Raw genomic sequence first — 22,018 nt, forward strand, 5'->3', positions numbered from 1 at the left:
CCCAACGTGAAAAAGTTTGCTCTGTTGAGAAACGGTTATTTGACTCTTGCAAAGAATTATGGGCCAGGTAAAACAGCTCTAATATTCGCGCAAACCATGTTGACACTCCCATCAGGTAACGCGCCGATTGCAAACTTAGTTTCCGTATTGCATTATAAACGTTTTGAAGCGTTTTTATGCATATATTTTCTCTGAGAAGTATCTTTCTATGTTGTGGGACGTATGGACGACACTTTCCGTACTGCATCATATCTCAACAGTGTTGTATACATACAAGCGATATTTTGGTGTATAAACGTCTTCTTCTTTAGTAAAGGCTACCTGTCCTAACCTCATAAAATGTGTTAAGTACGCTGTGTGCTGTATATTTTGGCCTATTGATTTGCAGTGTATTACCTTGACAAGTGTGAGATGATTCTTGGATGAATAAAGAGAAATAAATAAAACAAAAGTCAAAATCTGTTCAAGTTCCCGCCAGTGCTATACGCGGGCATGGGAAAACAGTCCCAAATTCAGTTCAAGATAGAATCTTTGACGTCAGAATTACATAACAATTTTTTTTTTGGTTGGCCAAACATCTTAGGTTATCGGCGGGCTAACCTTGAATGGACGGAATAAGAACTACCTTGCGCATAGCAGTTTAGAGGGACGCAAGATTTGATTCCGTACACCAATAACTCTTTCAAATATGGCTATTAACACGATTCTTTTAGACTTCTCTGTCAACCCTTCAGCTATCACAAATAAAGGTAATCCGAGGGACGAAAATTCGTTCGAGCTATGAAGTTTTTCATGTGGTATAAGCAGGGTATTCATTATAATTGTTTTACTTTTGTACAGACGAAAGGAAGCTACTACAAGAAAATGTGGAAAGCGTCTTATTGGATTACCTACCTTCTTTAAAATTCAAACATTCTCTTGAAATTGGTGATACGTTTGTGTCCCTGTACGAAGCAGACAGAAACAGTTTAATTACGGTGAGAACCTTTGATAAAGGTCTTGTTGCGTGCAACATAGAATCCTACAAGGACGACAACGAAAAGCCGTTGTTGACATTCGAGGTAAGCCCATGACGTGAACTTGTAAAGTAGTTTTAGTATTTCAGGACCTCAGGCTGATACAACATCTCAAATAAATGAAATTATTATTTTACCATAAATTCTCACAGCATGTGTTCAAAGTTGCAGTAGTATGTGGTACCCAGTATTGACGAAACTGCAGAGTGTCTTTTACGGATAGCTACTTACCGGTGTAACGTCATGAGGGGGGGAAAATACATAGATATGGAAGAGTCCATCTCGAGCCTCAAACATTGTTATCCTTAACCCCCCCTTTTCCTAATGCCATTACAGGTCCCTCACAGTCATTGAGTGCAGCACCAAGAGCTGTGAAGACAATGAAGTATTTTGTTCATTATCCTGCCCAGTCTGGCAGCAGCAATTCTTATATGCCATTTAACCTCTTTGTTTAGTCCTTTGTAGTTTCAAGAAATCATCAAAGAAGCTGCCTATACCTTTTATTTCCGCATCATGTAAAAGAAAAAGTAAGGTGTTACTGTAATGTATAACTTTAAATTTTCTACCTGTTTTTAATACTTTTGAAAGAATAATCTTTAACAGTGGGCATTTTGTCAAAGTTACTTGATTTCTGAATGTAATACAACTAGCCATTTGTCATAAATCTAATGACAGTATTGTCCACTCACCAGGGTGTATTGGATCTGCACGTAGGGTTATGTTGTTAATGCCCCTGCACTTTGCAGCACGTGCGGGGCTTGGAGACGAGATTGCGGGCCAAGCTAGGTAGCTCCCGTAGCAAGGCATTTCCGGCCGTGAAGCGTGGAGCTGCCCTCGACGTTTACCTAACTACCTCAGGTAAGAGGCACTTGGGTGCCTCACCTATCTTGCATCTGGATGCTTGTTTATGCCCACTTTTGAGTAGAAATTACGCACTTCTGGGATCATGATTTACATAAGTGGGGAAATTTGTGACTTCCTCACCATAAATGGGCAACACCAATTGTAATACAGCATATATATTAATTTCCCAATGCATATGCAATGAAATATGGTAATCAGCTGAAGGATTACTGAAACAGATTATTTCAGCAGATGCTAATTCATAGTTACTATCAGACTGCTTGGAATCAAATACTTTAAATTTTCTTTCAGTGCCTTGGTATGTGTCTCATATAACCTCTTAATATGGTGCCAAATAAATGCTCTTACACATACAGAATTGCAGACAATCTCGCAGATATCTCAGCAGACTTTAAGGGATTGTGAAGTTGTCTATCTGCACCTTTAATGCAAAGTGTGTGAAATGTGCACTGGTATCAACTGGGTAACAACTTATGCAGGATGAATTATTTGCATGCGGAATAAACACAGATTTGAACATATAACCTAAGAGTGTGTGATAGGCCAAATTGGATTCTTAAATCTTAGGTGATTTTTATGCAAGGCGTTTATTTTATTTTTAATTTTTTTCGCCCTTCTGCTCTCCCTCCACCCCACCCCCCTTAACCTTGATGCATTGTTGATTGCTGTGCAGTTCTTATCTACTGTCACTGTAAATGTTTCACTATTTTTTAACTCGTCAAATCTTTTAAGTTAAAGAAATGATGGTTGTATTACTGAAAAAGATGCTGTCTATGACATAGCAAGAGATCTAGGTTAGTCTGGAGGGTGATAATTAGAGGCAGAAGTTTTGTTGTGGACCCTGCTAGGTATTTTTCATAGATTATGTACAGTGTATGTACATAAGGCATCATAATACTCATCAGAGATTTGTTCAATAGTTGTACCTAGTTTGTTTTCGGAATTTGCTTTCCAATTTGTTTTGTGACAGAGTATGTTAAATATAGTATGAACATAAACATTAGGCCATTGTACAGGTCATTCTATTACCACAACCTTGGGGCATTGATATTCAGTGACTTTGTCAACTCTTAAACATATTACCTTTCAACCTAACTTACACCTTGGGCTACACTACAGATCTGTCTGACACACCATTAAGATTCACTCTCTAGCTCATTTATCCTGTTGTTCAGTTTCTTATAAAGATATGTTTTGTTATCCAAATACTCCTCATTAAAAAAGGTTGCAGATTTCTTCTGGAATGCACTAATGAACAGCTATGTTAAACTAAGGTGTATAGTGAACACTGTGACAACATTTTTAATTTGAATTATCAATGCTGAATAGAAGTGGACCTGTTGACAACCTCTAAGCAGAAATAGGATAGCAGCTTTTGAAGCTGGCATATATTTACATGGACTGACAAACTTAAGTCTCAAATAGACATAACACTTTCTGGAAATTCTCAGTTAACACTTTTGTGTGCCATGGAAGATAAGTTTCGCACTGTATGTATTTCTTTACAGCATTTAAGAGGATACCCGTGTTACCACTTCTGTACGCTCCTGCCATTTGGAGGCAGTCCACTGCACCAACTGTAGTTTGTTTGTTGTGAAATATAGCCTTCTGGATTGTGGGAATTGTATATCTCACAAAACAATAGTGGGTTTATGGTTATTGGCAAGTAACCACCAAAATAGTTTCTAGAAGGTGCTTGGGAGGTTTACTTACCACAAAATTAATCTGTCATTTGTGGTCCTTGGAAAGCATTCTTACCACCAACTTAAGCGTGTCCCAAACTTTTGGGAATATGCTTTACCAGCTCTGTCTATGCCCGACATCTTGTAGTATTACGCTGCACCAAGTGTATGAAAACTGCTACAACAATCTGTGCGTCATCAGATCACTATTATTGTTGGAACACGTTTGATTGGCTTCTGCTATATACATTATTGCGACCTGTATCACATTTATTGCATGCTTAAGTTTCAAGGACTGTGTTCACATTGTGGTAAGTAAACTTTAATATGAGTAACAAATATTTTTTTTAAATAAAGTAAAAGAAAACATAAAATAAAAACAACAAACTGTTCATTATTTTTTATGTGCAATGGTAACACATAACAGAATCCCTCTCAAAGGTCCAATGGTAATATATGTACCACCATAGTTCTTGGTCTTAAATGAAAAAAACAATTATCAGAAAATATAGTCGGTTGATCACAATTCTAATAAGAGCAAACACATCATCTTCACTGAGTTGCTACAAAAAATAAGTTGAAGCTACCAACACTGGACTTTGACCCACTAATTATGTTGTGGCATAACAAAAGGTAAAACCCAACACTGACATACTTATTTTGCTTTTGTACATTTTTTTGGAAATGTGGGTTATGGTGACAGACTAATCAGTAGCAATCCCACATGTAGATTAGGTTGAAAGGCGGCTGCTTTTGAGTTGGTGAAGCCAATGAATTTTATATGAGAAAAAGTGTGTTTAAGTTTGCCACTTTGTCATGTGTCACAGCAGTTGGAATTGGTAGGTATTTCTTTGTTTTTCTAATACGTCTGTACTGCACTATCAGTTTCTAACCCACCCCTTGCCCCCCCCCCCCCCCCTCCCGCTTACTCACACACACAATAGAATGTGTTTGAAAGTGTTGTATCTTCAAAAAATCTGTAATTGTTGTGTTGACTATCGTGTCAGACCGCACTGACTTCAAATGAGGGAATATTATTGTGGTGTAACTGTGAAAAGCCATTAATCTAATAGAAGCCTGTAGTTTTTTATTTGGTGTCATGATAGTAAACAAAATTTTTGAAGGGACTTCAACTATTACACAAAACTGAGGTGAAAATTAGAGGATTGATATTCTAGTAGGGCTACTGCCATAAAAGTGGTTACTGGGTTTTACACACTGCTGAGCAAAACATTATGACCACCTGCTCAATAGCTTGTGTCTGCCTTTAGACCGAAATACATCACTGATTCTGTGTATCAGCGATCCGACAGTTTGTTCGTAGATTAGTGGAGGTAAGTGGCACTAGGTGTCTACACACAGGTCATGTAATTCACATAAATAATGTGTCCACAGTGGTGCCTCCCAATAGAGAGCCAGTGGGTTCCATGGGATTTACATCAGGCCATCAACATGAGTTCATTATAATGCTCCTTGGATCATTGTAGCACATTCTGGCTCTGAGGCACAGACAGTTATACTGCTGAAAGAGAACATCACCATCAGGGAAGACATCAAGCATGAAGCGAGGCAGGTGGTTTGCAGCTGTCAGCTTGTCTTCGATTACTACCACAGGTCCCATGCAAGTGCAGGAGAACGTTTCCCATAGTGTAATATTGCTCCCCCCCCCCCCCCCCCCCCAACTTGCATCCATGACACACTGCACGTTCATCTCAATGACAATGCTTGTGGAGACAACCACTGACATAGTGTAGCTAAAATGTGGTTCACCCGAATAGCGGAAATATTTCCCAATGATCCTGTGCCCACAGCAATCGTAAATGTCCATTGGGTCGCCATGTGAACATGTAGGGGTGGTCTACTGTGAAGCTCCATGTTCAACAGTGTATGATGAATGGTGCGCTCTGAAACACTTGTGCATGCACCATCATTGTGCTCTTCTGGCTGAGATGCTACAGATCACCGTCTGTCCTCCTTTACAGAGCAGACTACCTTTCGAAACCCACCTTTTTTGAAGAAATGTGGACATTCAATCATTTAGCACCTGGTGGTAGTTTCACTGTCCTCCAACCTCTTTCTATCAATTCTGTGACAGTGGCACGTGACTATTCAACTAGCTTCACCGTTTTTTAGATACTTGTTCACAGGCTCTGCATAATAGCAACCTACCCATTCTCAGAGTTGCTTATCTCAATGGATTTCACCATTTGCTGCCCATTTCTTCACATCACCATCTGTGTCTGCTCCACTTACATACTTCTGTTACTGCGTAACATGCCTCACTGCACCAGGTGTCAGCCAAAGTTGTGGTCACAAAACCTTCACAGTTGAACTACTGCCAAATTTGTTGCAAAATAGAGGCATCAGTGGTACAAGGAGCGGTGTAGAGTACAAAGTTTACTTTCACTATTTTCCCTTTTGCATCACATGGAGGAGAGCAGGTGGAAAAATCCAATACACTCTTTTATTGGCCTTCTAAGAATGCTGTAGGTACAACTTTGGCCTAGATGCTTCCATTATCAGTGGTTCCTTGGGTCACATTCAAAGAAAAGGTACCTTATGATTGGTGAAATTATTTTAGGTGACCATGTTCCTCAAGTGAAACAGGATTGCATGTTCCAAGATTATGATGGCCTCACGTTCACAACTGAAACTGTCAGATTTTCTTGATTGACACGAGCATGAAATGTCTACAGTGGCTACTTGAATCACCAGATATAAATCTTGTTTGTGGTGTGTATTGGGAAAAGAATTAAGGGCACGTTATCGTCCATCCCCTTGCCATTGATAGAGCTCGTTTGTAATGAGCGGTAAAAAGTTTCATTGAGAATAAGTAAGTCATTTATCTGTGTGCACCTTAGAATAATTCACACAGTTGTGAATGCAGTTGTGGCCCCAAATCATTGGACATAATTGTGCTAGACATCAAGCTCTTAATGGGCAGAGAATTAGCCAAAAGTATGCATTGAGCTCGTCAGAGAGAAGAAATAAATGGTCGCCAAGCAAGTATTGTTTACAACCTCATTCCCAGTACAAATAACATTAGCAACAATGCTTTGTCAACCCTGTTTCCAGAATAATTATAGGCTTTGCAATATGAGAGTTGGCAGGGATAGACATAGTGTTGAGTGGCTTGATGCCAGAATGCACCAGCTAATCGTAGGGGTGCAGGGGTAGTTATTTATGGAGACAGTGTTACCGTAGAGGGGTGAATGTTACTCACAGGCGTTGACAACTGTTTCACTCATCTCAGCATCCTTGGTTTGACAACCATAAACTACTTCAGAAATGTTGCGCAGCTACCAATCACTATGTTTATCGCCAAACATCTGATTATTCTTTTTCCTGGTGGCCTCTCATGTATGGGCAGGCAGCAACGGAGCATAGGTTGGAAATCTGATGATACAGGAACTGTGAAATCACTTCTTGAGCATCGATAATGGAGCTATAAAACTTTGAAACTGGTCTGCCAATAAATTTCATAAAATTGTAGGTGCTTCATAGATCTATTTCCCTTAAGAATGAACTCTGTAGCTACAGACAGACTGGAGTCAGTCATTATATGGCAAATACATATTTTTGTATGCTATTAACTGACTGTTCTCTGCTCAATCCTAGTGTGGACTAAGGCAATATAATATTTTTTCCAACTCATTTTCATACTGTACCTCTGCAACTCTTAGCTTTAAGTAGGAGTAAATGCTTTCCAAATACTGTGTTGGTCTTGTTTTAGCCTTTCTTACAAGATTCAGTAAGAAAGATCCAGTGTTGCAGTGCGATACTGGTGGTAGTCTTGTCATATGGCAGTCCGAACTGCTTGCAGTGTGCTGTGGAGATAGAGATGCAGATTTGTCAAATGATTATGTGTACCAATCCAGCAAGCCCAAAAAAGAGGCAACTAGTGAAGTGGGGTAAGTTAGGGACACTCTAAAGGTAGTGGAGTTCTACATAAGCTGTTCAAACATGATGTGCAGTGGATAAATGCATTTCATTTTGAAAGATTACAGGGTTGCTCAAAGATTCCAGGAAAAGTTATTTTCCTGTAGACCCATGATGAAAAATTTTTGATACATAATTGTCATTTTTACTGTTACTACACACACAACTCTTCAGGCTTAAGTAGTTGATGTCAGACAAACATGATGTGCACCCAGAGAATTAAGACATGAATTGTCAGAGTGAAGCCTTTTTACGTCAGGGACACAGTGATACACTTGGAACATGCTGGAGTTGAGATGTGGGTAGTTGTACTGAATGTTAAACGTGTTGTCACCTTGATCACTTTTGTGCTCAGTACAGCAAACTTCAACCAAAGCAACGCCTGTGATTGCCCTACTACATACTGTCGTGACCATCAGAAAACAGGCAGCTTGCTTTGCTTACCCCAGATTATCAAGATAAAGGAAAAGCATGGTAATTGTAACACAGAGATTTCAGTAACAAGTGTGCAAAATGGCTCTAGATACATTACCTCAGCTCTCTTCAGTTAAATCCGCATCAAAATTTACTGAATACTTTCCATGGAATCCAATTATACCTACGTGTTTTAATTTCATAACCATAAGTAACTTTGTAGCTTCTTGTAATAAGCCTCGAATTAATATGAAAGTAGTACTGGTAGTTAACATTCATGTTAACAGTTGCTGTAATTGATGTCCCTTCATGGAAGACATATTGGCGGAGTTCATGTGGTGCTGAGACTATGCCTGATTTTCCATTGTTTCAGAACTTCTCCAAAACATTCTCTGTGAAATAAAGTTAGTAGTTATCCCATTATAGTCAAAATTCTAATTTATCATCACTAGGCCAATTAAGCAAAAACATAATTTCATAATTCACAGCTTATCTTTCACCCTCTGCGAGACACTGGTTGAAAGGATCATGCAAAAGTAATTTAAGTACTGTCTTGAGGATCATGCTGTGACATAATTTATAATTTCTGCAAGCAATATGCAGCCCTTAAATTTCAAAAGGCCTCGTCTATTTCACATTTAGCAGCTTTCTGTTGTGGCTAACAACTTTCAGATCCACTGTAGGACTACATCAGACGTAATAGTTTTCCGCTACAGCTCCAATGTCGGGCTATGCCCGACACATTTTCATTAGTGTAAAATTAATAAGAGTTGGGGAAAATGCAGCAGGTATAATAATTGTATTGAAAAGAGTTAATAGAAGCTTTGCACCAAAGTGCTGTATAGTTTCAGCTGCATGGATGACAAATATCTTGTAGTTGCTGACTTCGGCACTAATGGGGCTTGTGTGTTTCATCTATACAGAGCACAGTGGAAGTAACTCAACCAGTTATAAAGATTATTCATTTGTCGAAAATTGTAATAATAGATTAAACAGTACACGTACAAAAGTAAATGCTCCATATACTTAGGATTCTTGGCATTTCTGTTTGTACTCTGTAGTCAGTGAAAAAACTAACACAGCCTAATTATTGGCAGACACACAGTCTCTCTCTCTCTCTCTCTCTCTCTCTCTCTCTCTCTCTCTCTCTCTCTCTCTCTCTCTCTCTCTCTCTATTACCTGCTCTCATTATATAAAACATATGCATCTATGAAAGTGATAAAATACCATTCATTCTTTTTTAGTAAAATCTTCCCCGCGCCTTCCATGTGATTCAGTCTTCATGGGCTTTTAAGCAACCGTGCACCTGTTAGTCATGAAAGCCTATGCTGACAACAGAATGTGATGGATGTAATGCAGCTGGAAGCCTAAAAAGATTTAATTAATTATATTGTTGCAGAATAAATCGTTATGTAGTTTTCTTCTGCCTCAGACTTTGGCTTACTGTGCACAAATGATTGATTTACAAGTGTTGTTTTCACAGTCGATGAGGAAATTTTTTTTTATTTTATTTATTTATTTTTCCCTTCAGAATGATAGTATCTGCCCAAATACGGTGACTTGTTGAATTTCCTGAGGCCTCTTGAATTCCATTATTAAAAATACCAATACTGTTGTACATCTTCTGTACCCAAACATGTTTCAGTTTTGTCTTTTTTAATCTTTCGGTAGCTTTGCTTTATCTGTGACTTTTTTGTCTTTGTAAAATTTCAATTCATCCTTTTGCTCAAAGTGCTCTTGGTTTTTTTTCCCCCCTCTCTCTCTCTCTCTCTCTCTCAGGGAAGGGGGTATACGTAAGTATGGCTTGCATGACCATTGTCTTGCAGTCGTTGCGCAGTTCAGTGTGTGAATTTCTTTGTTTTCTTGGAGATATCCAGTGGCGAGACCCTTTCTTTTAATGTTTTGTAAGGCAGTGTCAAAAGAATTAAGGAAAATACCATTTTTCCACGAAAATTACATCCACAAACATGTTCCATTTTTATTTGACTTGTAATATTTGTTATCACACTCGTTTTATCACAAATTATTTACTTGACCATAACTTGATAAGCATTTGTAATGTTACCCATAGTTATGTCTCTCTTCTGCTGTAACTGCTGTTGGACAATTCTTAAGTATGTGACAGGGGCAGCTCATATATAGCTCTTGTCGATTAACTTGTCACTTGAAACTTGAAAATTCTGGAACTCCGGAAACATCCCCCAGGCTGTGGCTAAGCCGTGTCTCCACAATATCCTTTCTTCCAGGAGTGCTGATCTTTTTAAGTATCGCAGGAGAGCTTCTGTGAAGTATGGAAAGTAGGAGAAAAGGTACTGGCAGAAGTAGAGTTGTGAGGATGGGTTTTGAGTTTTTCTTGGGTGGCTCAGAGTAGAGCACTTGATTGCAAAAGGCAGAGGTCCCAAGTTGGAGTGTCATTCTGCCATACAGTTTTAATCTGACAGGAAGTTTCATATCACCACACACTCCGCTGCAGAATGAAAATTTAATTCTGAGAACTTGTCATTCTTTCAACTTCATGTCCACAAGTTGGCATAAAGTGAGCAGTATGCATGCATAAGTGATTTGAATGATTTACCTTGTGGAAATGTAATTATAATTTCATATGTAAAATTATCATGAAATGAGGAATGTGATTTAGTTTGGCAAGTTGTTTTTGTTTGAAATGAAAAATCCAGTGTTAAGTACTATTTGCATGTCAGCACTTAGTTCACTACACAGTGTAGTAGTGCTTCGGGAAGTTGCTCTTGTACTTTATACTGAAGTGAGAAGAAAGCTACTCACAATTTAAAAGAACATAGAGCATCCTTATCCAGAACAAATGCCAATTTTATGCATGTTGTATTTGCATGTTGCATTGTTAACTTTATTGAATGTAAAATAGTTGAATGTTTTGGTTTGTTTTCCCTACGCTTGCTTTTGTTACAGCTGACTCACAAGCTCGAGAAATCTTTAAGAGAAAAATGCCAAGGCAAGAGAAGTCATGCTTTTCCAGCTATAAAACGTGGAGGTATCGTTGATAGATATTTCCCAACAGCAGGTAAGATAGTGGGTGCTTGCAGATAAGGAAGCCAGTTGTAGGATAGAATGACTATTTTATTCAGAGGTATCAGAATTGCCATACTTGAAAAACCTGTCATTTTGCTTGTAAACTACTTGTATTTAGAACTGAGTGTAACTGCCAATTAGAGTAATGAGGATCAGTGAACCAGGTACGTTCTTACATTAAACTGCTGCCACAGTTCTCTCTCTCTCTCTCTCTCTCTCTCTCTCTCTCTCTCTCTCTCTCTCTCCTTCCTCCCTCCCCTCTCCCTCCCCTCTCCCTTGTTCCCTCTCTTACCCACATCTCACCCTTTCTCCCCTTCCCCCAAATCTTCCTGCTCCATCTTTTCTCCATTGTTCATATTTATTTTGTACAAATTAACCAGCAACAACAATTTTAATCCCTTTTTCAGCATGTTCTCAGTCATTTAATTAGAGCATGTTGCATAACACACTGGTATATTATAAATACATATATTTGTAACTATGAATTATGCCCATAGCACACACTTTTAAGTAGTTAAAAGCTGTTTGTTATAAAGTTGAATTGTTCCTTGTAAATAAAATTAAATCTGTGCAATAAAGGAACTGCTTTTGTTTGTTAATTTATAGTAAACTCTTTTGGTAAGTTTCAGTTCATTTTGTTTGTTCTAAATCTTATTGCAGCCTGCATGAATAGCTGATATGTTTAATTTTTTGATGAATAGCTGATATGTTTAATTTTTTGCTCTGCAGTGCTTATTATTTGCACAACAATATGAAAAAAAAATGGTTTTATAATAATTGGAGTTGCATGAGGCTGTTATCTTTCATCAGTACCTGAATAATTGCTCTTAAAGACATCTTAATGGGAATGTTCAACACTGAAGGTTGAACATCAAGCTTTGGTGATTAAAATATGAGGTGACGAAAGAGCAGAAGGGAAGGAGATAATTTGGTAAATGGAAGGGAAATGTTGGCAAGTTTTTCAGGCATTGTGCTGTATGATGTTGCTATACTCAGTGGTATTTTGATGAAGCATCTTCTAGCTGTCTAAGATGACTCGTGGTGGAAGAAATCCAGAGCCATTCAGTGTAATGCTCGAGTGTCAGTGAACTCTCATTGTTATATCTCCAACGTGACAAAAATCGGGAAATCCAGTGTATGTTGTCGAGATTGTTAGCTGAACTGAAACATTAGCATTCTGCAATTTTTATGCTTAAAAATCAAATGCGTGCTTCAGCATAGTTGACATATCTTAAAGTTATATACTGGATCTCTCCCCACTCCATGAGTGATACATGACAATGAAACTTTGCTGATACTTAAGCAATGCAATGAATGACATTGCACCAACAAATTATATACTTATTTAGAAAGACAGAAGTGATCCACTTTTTATTTCTGATCATTAATTTCATTTTGCAGATGAACGTATTTTGGAGTATGACATAGATGAGGTTCTGTATGAAGAGAGATCACCATACCAGAAAATACAGATCGTTCATTCTCGTAGCCTGGGAAATCTCTTGGTTCTGGATGATCTTCAAAGTATGTAAAAAACAATTAATACAAGTTGGTGTCAGAAATAATTTACTTTTATGTGTAAATTAAATTAATGCTTAAATATTTTATTTTCTTGTAGTGGTAATTTTATTTTACACTGATCATAAACTAATAACATTGTTTCTGTCATATCAAGATATGTCAGAGAGTGATCTGGTGTACACTGAGACATTAATGCAGAGGGGCAAAGAGAGCTATGCAGGAAAAGAAATAATTATTTTAGGTGGTGGAGATGGAGCTCTTTTATGGGAACTTCTTAAAGAGAATCCAAAATTTGTTACAATGGTGGAGGTAAGTTATGAGATTTTACTATTATTGTACAGTTTTGCTTTCATTGAAAATAATAGCATCCTGCACTTGTAGAACATCTTATTTTTATACTAAGAGTTTGATCACTAAATTTAATAACTTGATCTTAGCTATTTAATTAGCACTTAAATGTATGGTTATCCCTAATCTACAGGAATTAAAATAAGTGGTAGTTGATCCTATGTTAAGTATTTTGAGATAAACAACCAGGGGTCAGAAATGAATATTTCAAGAAGTAAAATATTTTCATTGCACAGTGTGACTGATGAAACTGATAGTTTCATGGCAGAGTGCATACAGTGTCAGCATTAGTGACACTACCTTCAAAAAAATTACCCCATTCTCTGTGCTGTTTCAGTGGTTGATTGTTACCTGTGCAGTTACATGATTTTATAGGTATTGGTGAATGGAACTCAAATTGAAACTGACAATTAACAAGTTGATTAGTGCCTAGGTGCATATCTTGCAGTATGACAGATAAGGATATTTGTCAAGGGAATGGTCCAGTGTGACATTTCAAAATCTACCCTGAAATTTCTTACATAGGAAGAACACACTGAAAGAAACGAAGCGTCAAAATTTTAGTTGCTAAGAAGCTACACAAGTTTTTTTAAGGTTAAAGTTAATTTTTGTCACACAAAGGACTACTTGAAACAGCAGTTTGTATATCTCTTCCTTCCTAATGCACAAATTCGCCAATGAGAATAAAGAGAAGAAAAAGAAGCTGTGACAAGTGTAGTGAAAAAAATCCAGAGTGCACATACACAAATTTTAAGGACCTAAATCATACCAGAAATAATATTGCACTCTTAATTTTTTTAAATAGCTTTCAATTCATTGCAAATGTAATTCTTACAATGGTGACTAGCAGAGGAAATAAAACCAAGGTAATGACTGTACACAACTTGTCTCAGTTGGGATTTCAATTTGTGGAAATGAAATATTTCTTGAATATAATAGAGGGAAACATTCCACATGGAATATATATCTAAAAAGAAAGATGATGAGACTTACCAAACAAAAGCGCTGGCAGGTCGATAGACACACAAACAAACACACAAAATTCAAGCTTTCGCAACAAACGGTTGCTTCGTCAGGAAAGAGGGAAGGAGAGGGAAAGACGAAAGGATGTGGGTTTCCCTTTGTGTTTGTTTGTGCGTCTATCGACCTGCCAGCGCTTTTGTTTGGTAAGTCTCATCATCTTTCTTTTTTGAAATATTTCTTGCATGTATGTCATTTATAATTTCTTTAGCACAGTTCTTATGACAGTTTTTGAATATTGTACATTTTACTAATGAAATTCCTTGTTTATTCCCTATGGTTGTTACAAAAATGCAAAGTGTCTTTTGAATGACAAAAACTTTTCCTTGCACCAGACATACTTGACAAAATAAAAACTAACGCATTCAAACAGTTGACATAAATTTTAAGTTTCATTTAGACAGAATTGGGACAGAGTAAGAAATGATCCCAGCCATTGCTTGCACTGCGTACCATGTGTACTCAATCAGATTTGTAAAACATAGCAAAGCAAAAAACTGCCAATGGACAAATTATTGTAGTTTAAGAACACTGTTCCGTTAATAAACCTGAAATGATTAAGTTATCAGAAATTATATTGTGCAACAATTTCGTGAAAAATGCTTTCCATTCTTTAAAAAATTCTTTATCAAGTAGTTGAATAACATTCATTGTTTCAAGTGGAATCTATGCTGTATCAACCACCTTTTCTTTGTTGTCCTCGAAAATAGTGGTGTCATTATATCTTGGCCAAGGGTCCAATAAAAACAATTCTTTTCTGCAGCTGTTAAGAGGTCCCCCCCCCCCCCCCCCTACTCCATTTTTTCCCCCTTAAACCAAAAATTCGACAGCCTTTTCTTTATCACTGAAAGCTACTATAGTACACATTTTCTGTGGCTTGTTCCAGACTCTTAGTGGCACAGCTATAGCATTTGAACCACAATTTACAGGATTGTCAGGTTTTTCCTATTTATTCTATTGTTTCCATTTGTTTCTGACAGAATGTCGCCATCATTTGAATGAAAGTCCAAAAAATTAGCTGGCAAATAACATGCACATGTCTTCAGCAGAAGTAGGCAATTTCAGTTGCTGTATACTAAATTCATTTTTCATCTTTCCAAGATTGAGAATGTAAACTGGATTCCACATTAATGTGAAACACAGGAACCTGCACAAAAATAGCACCTGTCAGTTAGGAGGATGCTTCTATTTCTGCAACAGCACAGGCGAGTACAGCATTCGTTGGTGAATTATTTTTACAAGTTCCGAACAGGAGTGACTCATTTTTGGCTACCTGTGTGGTTACTATTTTAATTTATAAGTTTCTTGCATGTTTGTGTGCTTACTGGGCAATGTCTTGCATTTTAATAACTGTTTAGTGTAAATTTCCACTGTCTTCAGTATGAATAGGAACTGTGTTTACTGTGTTCGGATGCAGGCTGAGCTGATGACCCTTCACAGCTCTACGTGGTGGTGGCTTGGGTTATGCAGCTTGAGGCTGTTGCCCAGTGGACATCATTGTGGGCATCCTATGGACGTACAGCAAGTCCCACATGCCTTCTGATTGGTCCACTACTGTCAATGCCTGCTTGCACTGAGGTTGACCGCTCACCCATTGTCCAGTGGGAGGTCCCAAGATGTAGCAGACAATGAAAGGCTTTCCAAAGAACTAATCAAAAGACCTCAGCAATGCACTGACAAACATGTTTAAGGTGCTATCTGTGGCCGACAAAGATCCTGAGCCAGATGCACTCATTTGCTCCGTTTTAGAGGAAGCCTCTCAGCCCACGAGATCCAGGTAGTCACAAAGGAGGAATTATTGGTAGTTGGGAGCTCCAGTGTTAGACATGTAATGGGGCCCTTCAGAACACGGCTACCGAGGAACGGAAGTAGTACAGTGTTCACTCTGTGTATAAAAGGGGGAGTTATCCTAGATGCGGAGCAGGTCCTTCTGGATGCCATGAAGAGCATAGGGTGCAGCCAATGGCAGGTGGGTGGCTTTGTTGGTGCTAATGATATATACCCTTTGAATTGGAAGAGATTCTAATTTCAGGCAGCTATAAGAATTGGTAAAGACCACCAGTCTTTCTTGCAAAATAAAGACAGAGCTCACCATGTAACATCATAGACAGGACTAATTGCAGATCTTTGGTATAGAGTCCAGTGGAGGTTCCAAATCAGAATATTAGACAGTCCTGTGACTGTGTAGGCTGCAGATTCGACTTGTGCCATAGGGTGGTGGGGTACTAGTTCGTTCTTAGTAGGTCAGTGTTTTGCTATACACTGGTGGTGGCAGGTAGCAGTGGCTGTGTGGAGTATACTGGACAGTTTTCTTTGGATTGGAGGATCTTGGGAAAGTGCATAAAGGTGTTCAGTTTTAAATTGTGCAGGATGAACAAGGGAGGATTGCAGCAGTCAGTACTATAGTTGTAGCTGTGTTGGGAAAGAACCAGAACTCCAAGTATTGATAGAAGGCACTGAGTCTCAAATGGTTGCAGGTACAGAAAGCTGGCTAAAGCTGAAAATAAGTTCAGCCAAAATTGTTGCAGAGAACCTCACTGTGTTCTGAAAGGTTGGATCAAATACAGTTAGTGGTGGAGTGTTTATTGCTATCAGAAGTTTACATTTCAGTGAAATTGAGATAAGAAGTTCATGTGGCAACTGGAAAACATTAATCCCTATTCAGGTAGTACTGTTCCTGAATAGTTCAAAGAAGACTTCAAATAGGTACCCGCCCTACTCATACAGTTGTAATTTCAATCTACCCTCAATGCATTGGCAAAAATAGTTGTTTTAAGTTGAAGTTAGCTTTTAGAACAGATGCTGTTTCATGCCTTTCTCCAAAAATTATTTTGAATGATTAGTTCAGGAACCCACTTGAAGTGTAAATGGTTGCATACAAATAATCCCAAGGAGAAAGAGAGCAACATGGTAGATGCCTCAAGGTCATTGTAGCAAGACTGAATACCGTAACATTCAAACCCACCAAAAATAAATGCAAAATACATCTATTTAAAATCCAGATAAAAATTCGCTTTATGTCTTCCTAATAGACACCCTCCAGTCCTTCCAAACTAAATATAAAAGTGCAGACCAGATGTGGCTCAAGTTCAAAGAAATAGTATCAACAGCAAAGAAGGATTTATACCAAGTAAATCAGAGACAGAACTGACCCCTCAAGCTACACGGAACAGGCAAAACACTGTTGCAGAAGCAACAAAAAAGCATGCCAAATTTAAAAGAACATAAAATTTCCAAGATTGGTGAAGTTTTACAGAAGCTCGAAATTTAGCTTGAACTTCATTGTGAGATGCGTGTAATAGTTTCCACAATGAAGCCAAAATCTGGCAGAAAATCCAGAGCAATTCTGTCTCATATGTAAAGTGCATTAGCAGCAAGGCCCAGTCAATTGCTTCACAGCAAGATAGTTATGGTAGTGTTGCGAATGGCAGCACCACTGAAGTGGTGTTACTAAATACAGCTTTCTAAATTTTTCACCAGAGAATATGAAGTAAATATTCCAAAATTTGAATAAGTAACTTAGAAGTAAATATCCTCATTCTAGCAAAGCAGCTTAAATTGCTTAATAAATGCACGTTCCTCCAGTCAATGTTGATTTCTTTCAGAGTATGCTGATATAATAGCTCTGTACTGAATAATCATATACAACTGCTCGCTTGACAAAATTTACATGCCTAAAGACGGGGAAGTTGCACAGGTGGCACCAATACCCAAGAGGAAGTAAGAATATCCCATGAACCAAAGACCCATATCACTGACACTGATTTGCAGTAGGATTTTGGAACATAAACTGTGTCCAAACATTATGAATTACGTCAAAAGGAGGAGGAGGAATAGAAGAAGAAAGAAAGAAATAAATCTATTGACAGACAGTATGAATTCAGGAAATATTGTTCTTCTGAAACACAACTAGCTCTTTATTCTCACAAAGTAATGAGTGTTGTGGACAGAGGATCTCAGATTGATTCCTTATTTGTAGATTTCCACACAAGTGGCTTCTAATCAGGTTGCTTGCCTATGGAGTACTGTCTCAGTTGTGCAACTCGATTCATGATTTCCTGTCAGAAAAGATAATTAATAGTAATTGACAGAAAGAGTAAAATAGAAGTTATATCTGGCATTCCCCAAGGAAATGTTATAGCCCCCCCCCCCCTGCTATTTCTAATCTGTATAAACAATTTAGGAGACAATATGAGCAGCCCTCTTGGAATATTTGTGGAAGATGCTGTCATTTGCTGTCTAGTAAAGCCATCAGCTCAAAACCAATTGCAAAATGATTTAGGCAAGATACCTAATGCAAAAGGTGGCAGTTGACTGTAAGTAATGAAAAGTGTGCATTCATCTACATGAATGCTAAAAGGAATCCATTAAAGTACAGATACACAATAAATCAGGCAAATCTAAAGGTTGTCAGTTCAACTAAATACCTAGGCACTACAGTTACAAACAACTTAAATTGGTTGGTCATATAGATAATGTTGTGGGGGAAGGCAAACCAAAGGCTGCATTTCATTGGCAGCCTAAAGAGGCTGCCTACACTATGCTTGTCTGTCCTCTGTGAGAGTACTGCTGTGTTGTATAGTTTTCCTACCACATAGGTTGAAAGAGAACATGGAAAAAGTTCGAATCAGAACAGTTCATTAGTATTATTGCAAAATTGTGAGTGTGTGTGTGTGTGTGTGTGTGTGTGTGTGTGTGTGTGTGAGTTGGGGTGGCAATCATTAAAACAAAGGAATTATTTGCTGTTGGGGCAAGCATTTTTCATAAAATTTCAATCTCCAATGTTCTGCTGCAAAAATATTTTGACACCCATCTACACAGAGAGAAATGATCATTGTTATAAAATAAGAAAATTCAGAGCACACACGGAAAGATTCAAGTGTTCATTTTTCTCGGTGTGCTGTTAGTGTGGAACTGCTGGTAGTGTGGAACAGTAGAGAAATAGTGTTGTGCCATTAGTGAAGTCTATACGCTTGCACAGTCTGCTCCAGTTCCAGTAGCCCCCCAGGGGGCTCACGGTTCTTTCATGAGTTCATGCGTGGCGCACACGGGGCCCTGAGCTATTGCAGCTCATTCTTCATTCCCATGCTGCATTTCCTTCTCCTTGCCCCCTCCCTCCCTATCCTCGCTCCTTCCTTGTCACCACTTTCTTCCCCTCTCTGTGTTCTGATTTATGTCAACCTGGCTATTCCTCTGGTTTCCTGTATTGGTTGCAATTTTGTTCCTTTTGCCTGTTTTTTCACTCTTTTGGTGTTTCTGTCCCCACTTGAGGTTTGACATCCACTTCAAAATTTCCTGCTTTTAGTGTGCCCCATATGGGGAAGAACTCTCTCCCTAGCATCTACAGTGTGTGTTCCTCTCCCCCTTCCCTTCCCTTCCCTTCCCTTCTTCTTTCCCCACTGTAGCCTCCTTCCACCTTGCTGGGTCACCAGCACATGTAGCCAGTCCATGTGGTGGGGCTGTTATGTACCAATATGGCTGAGCCCCCTAACAATACAACGATCACTCTACTGATACCTGAGCTGTTCCCTCCCTGTGTATGCCAAGGAGTGGCTGCTTGTCTTCTTGGAGCATAAGAACTCCTGGCAACAGCCGCCGTGCCAACAGACCTTGCTGTGGCTGGGTGGTGCCCATAGGGAGAGTCCCTAGTTGGAGTGGGTGGTATCAGAGTGCATGCTTGGTGCATGAAGCGTATCAAGCTGCAAAAATCTGGCCATTCTCACACGGCCGTCTCTTTGAATGGTGAAGGATCCTTAATGCTGCCTTGTATGACCTGGCAGCCTTCCCTTCCCTGGCTACCCCATAGGAGGGGGACCAGGCTTGCAGTCGTGGGCTGAAACCCCGTTACCTTGTCTGTACTAGGACGGATGGGGCGCTTTCACTGCCACAAAGCCATTGTTTTTTGTGGAAAACATCGAAAACAAGTTTGGGGTGAAGTGGAGTCTATTAGTAAGATTTGGTCGGGCTCTGTGTTGATCAAAGCTTCTTCTGCCACCCAATCCACAGCTCTTCGTGTCTGTAGTCGTCTTGGCAACATCCTAGTGTCTATCACTCCTCACCAATCTCTGAATATGGCCCAGGGCGTAATTTTTCATAGGGACTTCATCCTGCAAATTGATGAGGAAGTTCGGGCTAATCTAGAGCGGCGTGATGTTCATTTTGTTCAACGTGTGCAGAAGGGTCGCAAAGACAACTGCACCTATACTGGCGCCTTCATTCTGGCTTTCGAGGGGGCTACCTTACCAGAGGTGGTCAAGGTTATGTGCTACAGATGTGACATGAAGCCATACATCCCTCCACCTACGCAGTGCTTTTTGTGCTTGTGTTTTGGGCATATGACTTCCCACTGTACGGCAGACCCTTTGTGTGATTGGTGACCGTGGCCACCCAGTCCATGAGGGAAGCCCTTGTGTTCTGCCGCTTGTGTGTGTCAACTGTGCTGTGATCATGACTCCCCTCACTCACCGGATTGCCCGGCTTACAGGAGAGAAAAGAAGATACAAGTCGCTGGATCGCCTTTCTTATGCGGAGGCTCGCCAAAAGTAAGAGAGACTCCATCTGGTGTCACAATCTTCCACTTTTGCCTCTGTTACTTCCTTTCCTCCTCCTCCTCCTCCTCCTCCTCCTCCTCCTCCCCCCTCCCCCCCCTCGTCCTTACCCCAGCCCTGTCCACTCTCCCCTCCACCTCCCCTGCAGTTCCCATGACCCTCCGTCATGGAGTTGCTCCCCCTCTTCTTCGGCATCTGCTGGTGATTGGGCTTCCTCCCAGGAACCCTCTCCCCTGCATCTCAGGCCAGAAGACTCTCACCGCCACGAGGCACACCATCTGTGCGCCCCAGGGTCGCCTGCTCTCCTTCGGTCCCCGCATGTACTCCCCCTCTGTCCTGTCCTGCCCTCCTCCACCTCAGAAAGAGAAGGAGAAGAAACATAAATCCCACGACAAGGTGCCCCCGGTGCACCCGGAGGTGCCAACTCCCCTCTAGCAACCTGAGCCTGCCATCTTATTTATGGGTGTCACCCCATCCTTGTCAGTGACAACTACTGACAAAGTTACCTGACCATCTCCTTGGTCCCTTCATGCCTGCCTTGGACTCATGCCACATTAACATCCAGTGGAACTGCAACGGATAGTATCATCACCTACCGGAACTGCAACATCTTGTCTCCTCTTATTCTGCATTCTGTCTTGTTCTACAAGAAACGCATTTCTGTGATGACCACTATCCAACTTTCTGTGGTTATCGGGTATCGGAACTGTGATGACCTTGGGATACTAAAATGTTGACTTTCATGGCCGCTAGCGAGCCATTGAGTGTGTTGGACCTTCCATCGAGCTAGACACCCGTGAAGATGTCCTCCGCAGACGGGAACGAAACATTGGGACTTGACACAGAATTCATCAACTGACCACGGCATAACAGCCTGGATAATTATAATGGACATGACCCTGGGATAGCATCTGGTGGGGTCTGCACTTTGGTTTGCTCTGATGTCCTGGTTCCCCTTACATACCACCTTGGAAGTGATAACGGTTAGAGTGCAAATGACTCCGGCAATCACCCTTTGCAATGTCTATCTCCCTCCAGGTTGGCCACTTGCCTAAGTTCCACTATCTACCTTAAACCAGCAACTCCCACCCCCTTTTCTCCTCCTTGGGGATTTCAACGCCCACCGTCCACTGTGGGGGAGTGTCACTTCAACGGGTCAGGGTCTCCTTATCGATCAACTTACCACGGACTTAGATTAGTCTCTCCTCAATGAAGGTTCCCCCAACCACATCAGTGCCACTCATGGCACCTTCTCTGCTATCGATTTCACAATCTCCTCCCCCTGCCCTTGTGGCTTCCCTACATTGGTCATCCCACGATGACCCTTGTGACAGTGACCACTTTCCAGTGACACTCGTTCCCCTGCTGCCGCCAGGAAGACAGGCCCCCACAATGGGCATTCTGCAAGGCCAATTGGCCTTTATACAGGTTTGCTATCTGCTTTGACACCTCCCTCTCGAATTCCATTGATGATGTAGTCATGCAAGGCATCTCTGCCGCTCTTCTTCATGCTGCTGGCACTGCTGTCCCCCTATCCACAGGGCCTCCTCGTCATCGGCCAGTACCGTGCTGGACCAAGGACGTCGCAGTCGCTGTCCAGGACTGCCAACAAGCGCTGCAG

The 22,018-nt window shown here is 40.1% G+C and overlaps 1 protein-coding gene across 2 annotated transcripts in view; it reads left to right on the forward strand.

The window, feature by feature from the left end:
- Positions 1 to 493: 493 nt before the first annotated feature.
- LOC126100215 (spermine synthase-like) overlaps positions 494 to 22,018 on the forward strand; it is a 52,147-nt gene continuing 30,622 nt past the window's right edge. The window contains exons 1-5 of one of the 2 annotated variants that reach the window (XM_049910778.1): positions 494 to 749; positions 841 to 1,061; positions 1,763 to 1,874; positions 12,362 to 12,484; positions 12,636 to 12,790. In XM_049910778.1, coding sequence (XP_049766735.1) covers positions 689 to 749; positions 841 to 1,061; positions 1,763 to 1,874; positions 12,362 to 12,484; positions 12,636 to 12,790 — 672 coding nt within the window. In that variant the 5' untranslated portion in view covers positions 494 to 688. Of the gene's footprint in view, positions 750 to 840; positions 1,062 to 1,762; positions 1,875 to 10,840; positions 10,953 to 12,361; positions 12,485 to 12,635; positions 12,791 to 22,018 lie in introns of both variants that reach the window. The other variant, XM_049910777.1, reaches the window with a different exon arrangement.

Source organism: Schistocerca cancellata, chromosome 9 (assembly GCF_023864275.1).
Source record: "Schistocerca cancellata isolate TAMUIC-IGC-003103 chromosome 9, iqSchCanc2.1, whole genome shotgun sequence".
In the NCBI taxonomy this organism is placed as follows: Eukaryota; Metazoa; Arthropoda; class Insecta; order Orthoptera; family Acrididae; genus Schistocerca; species Schistocerca cancellata.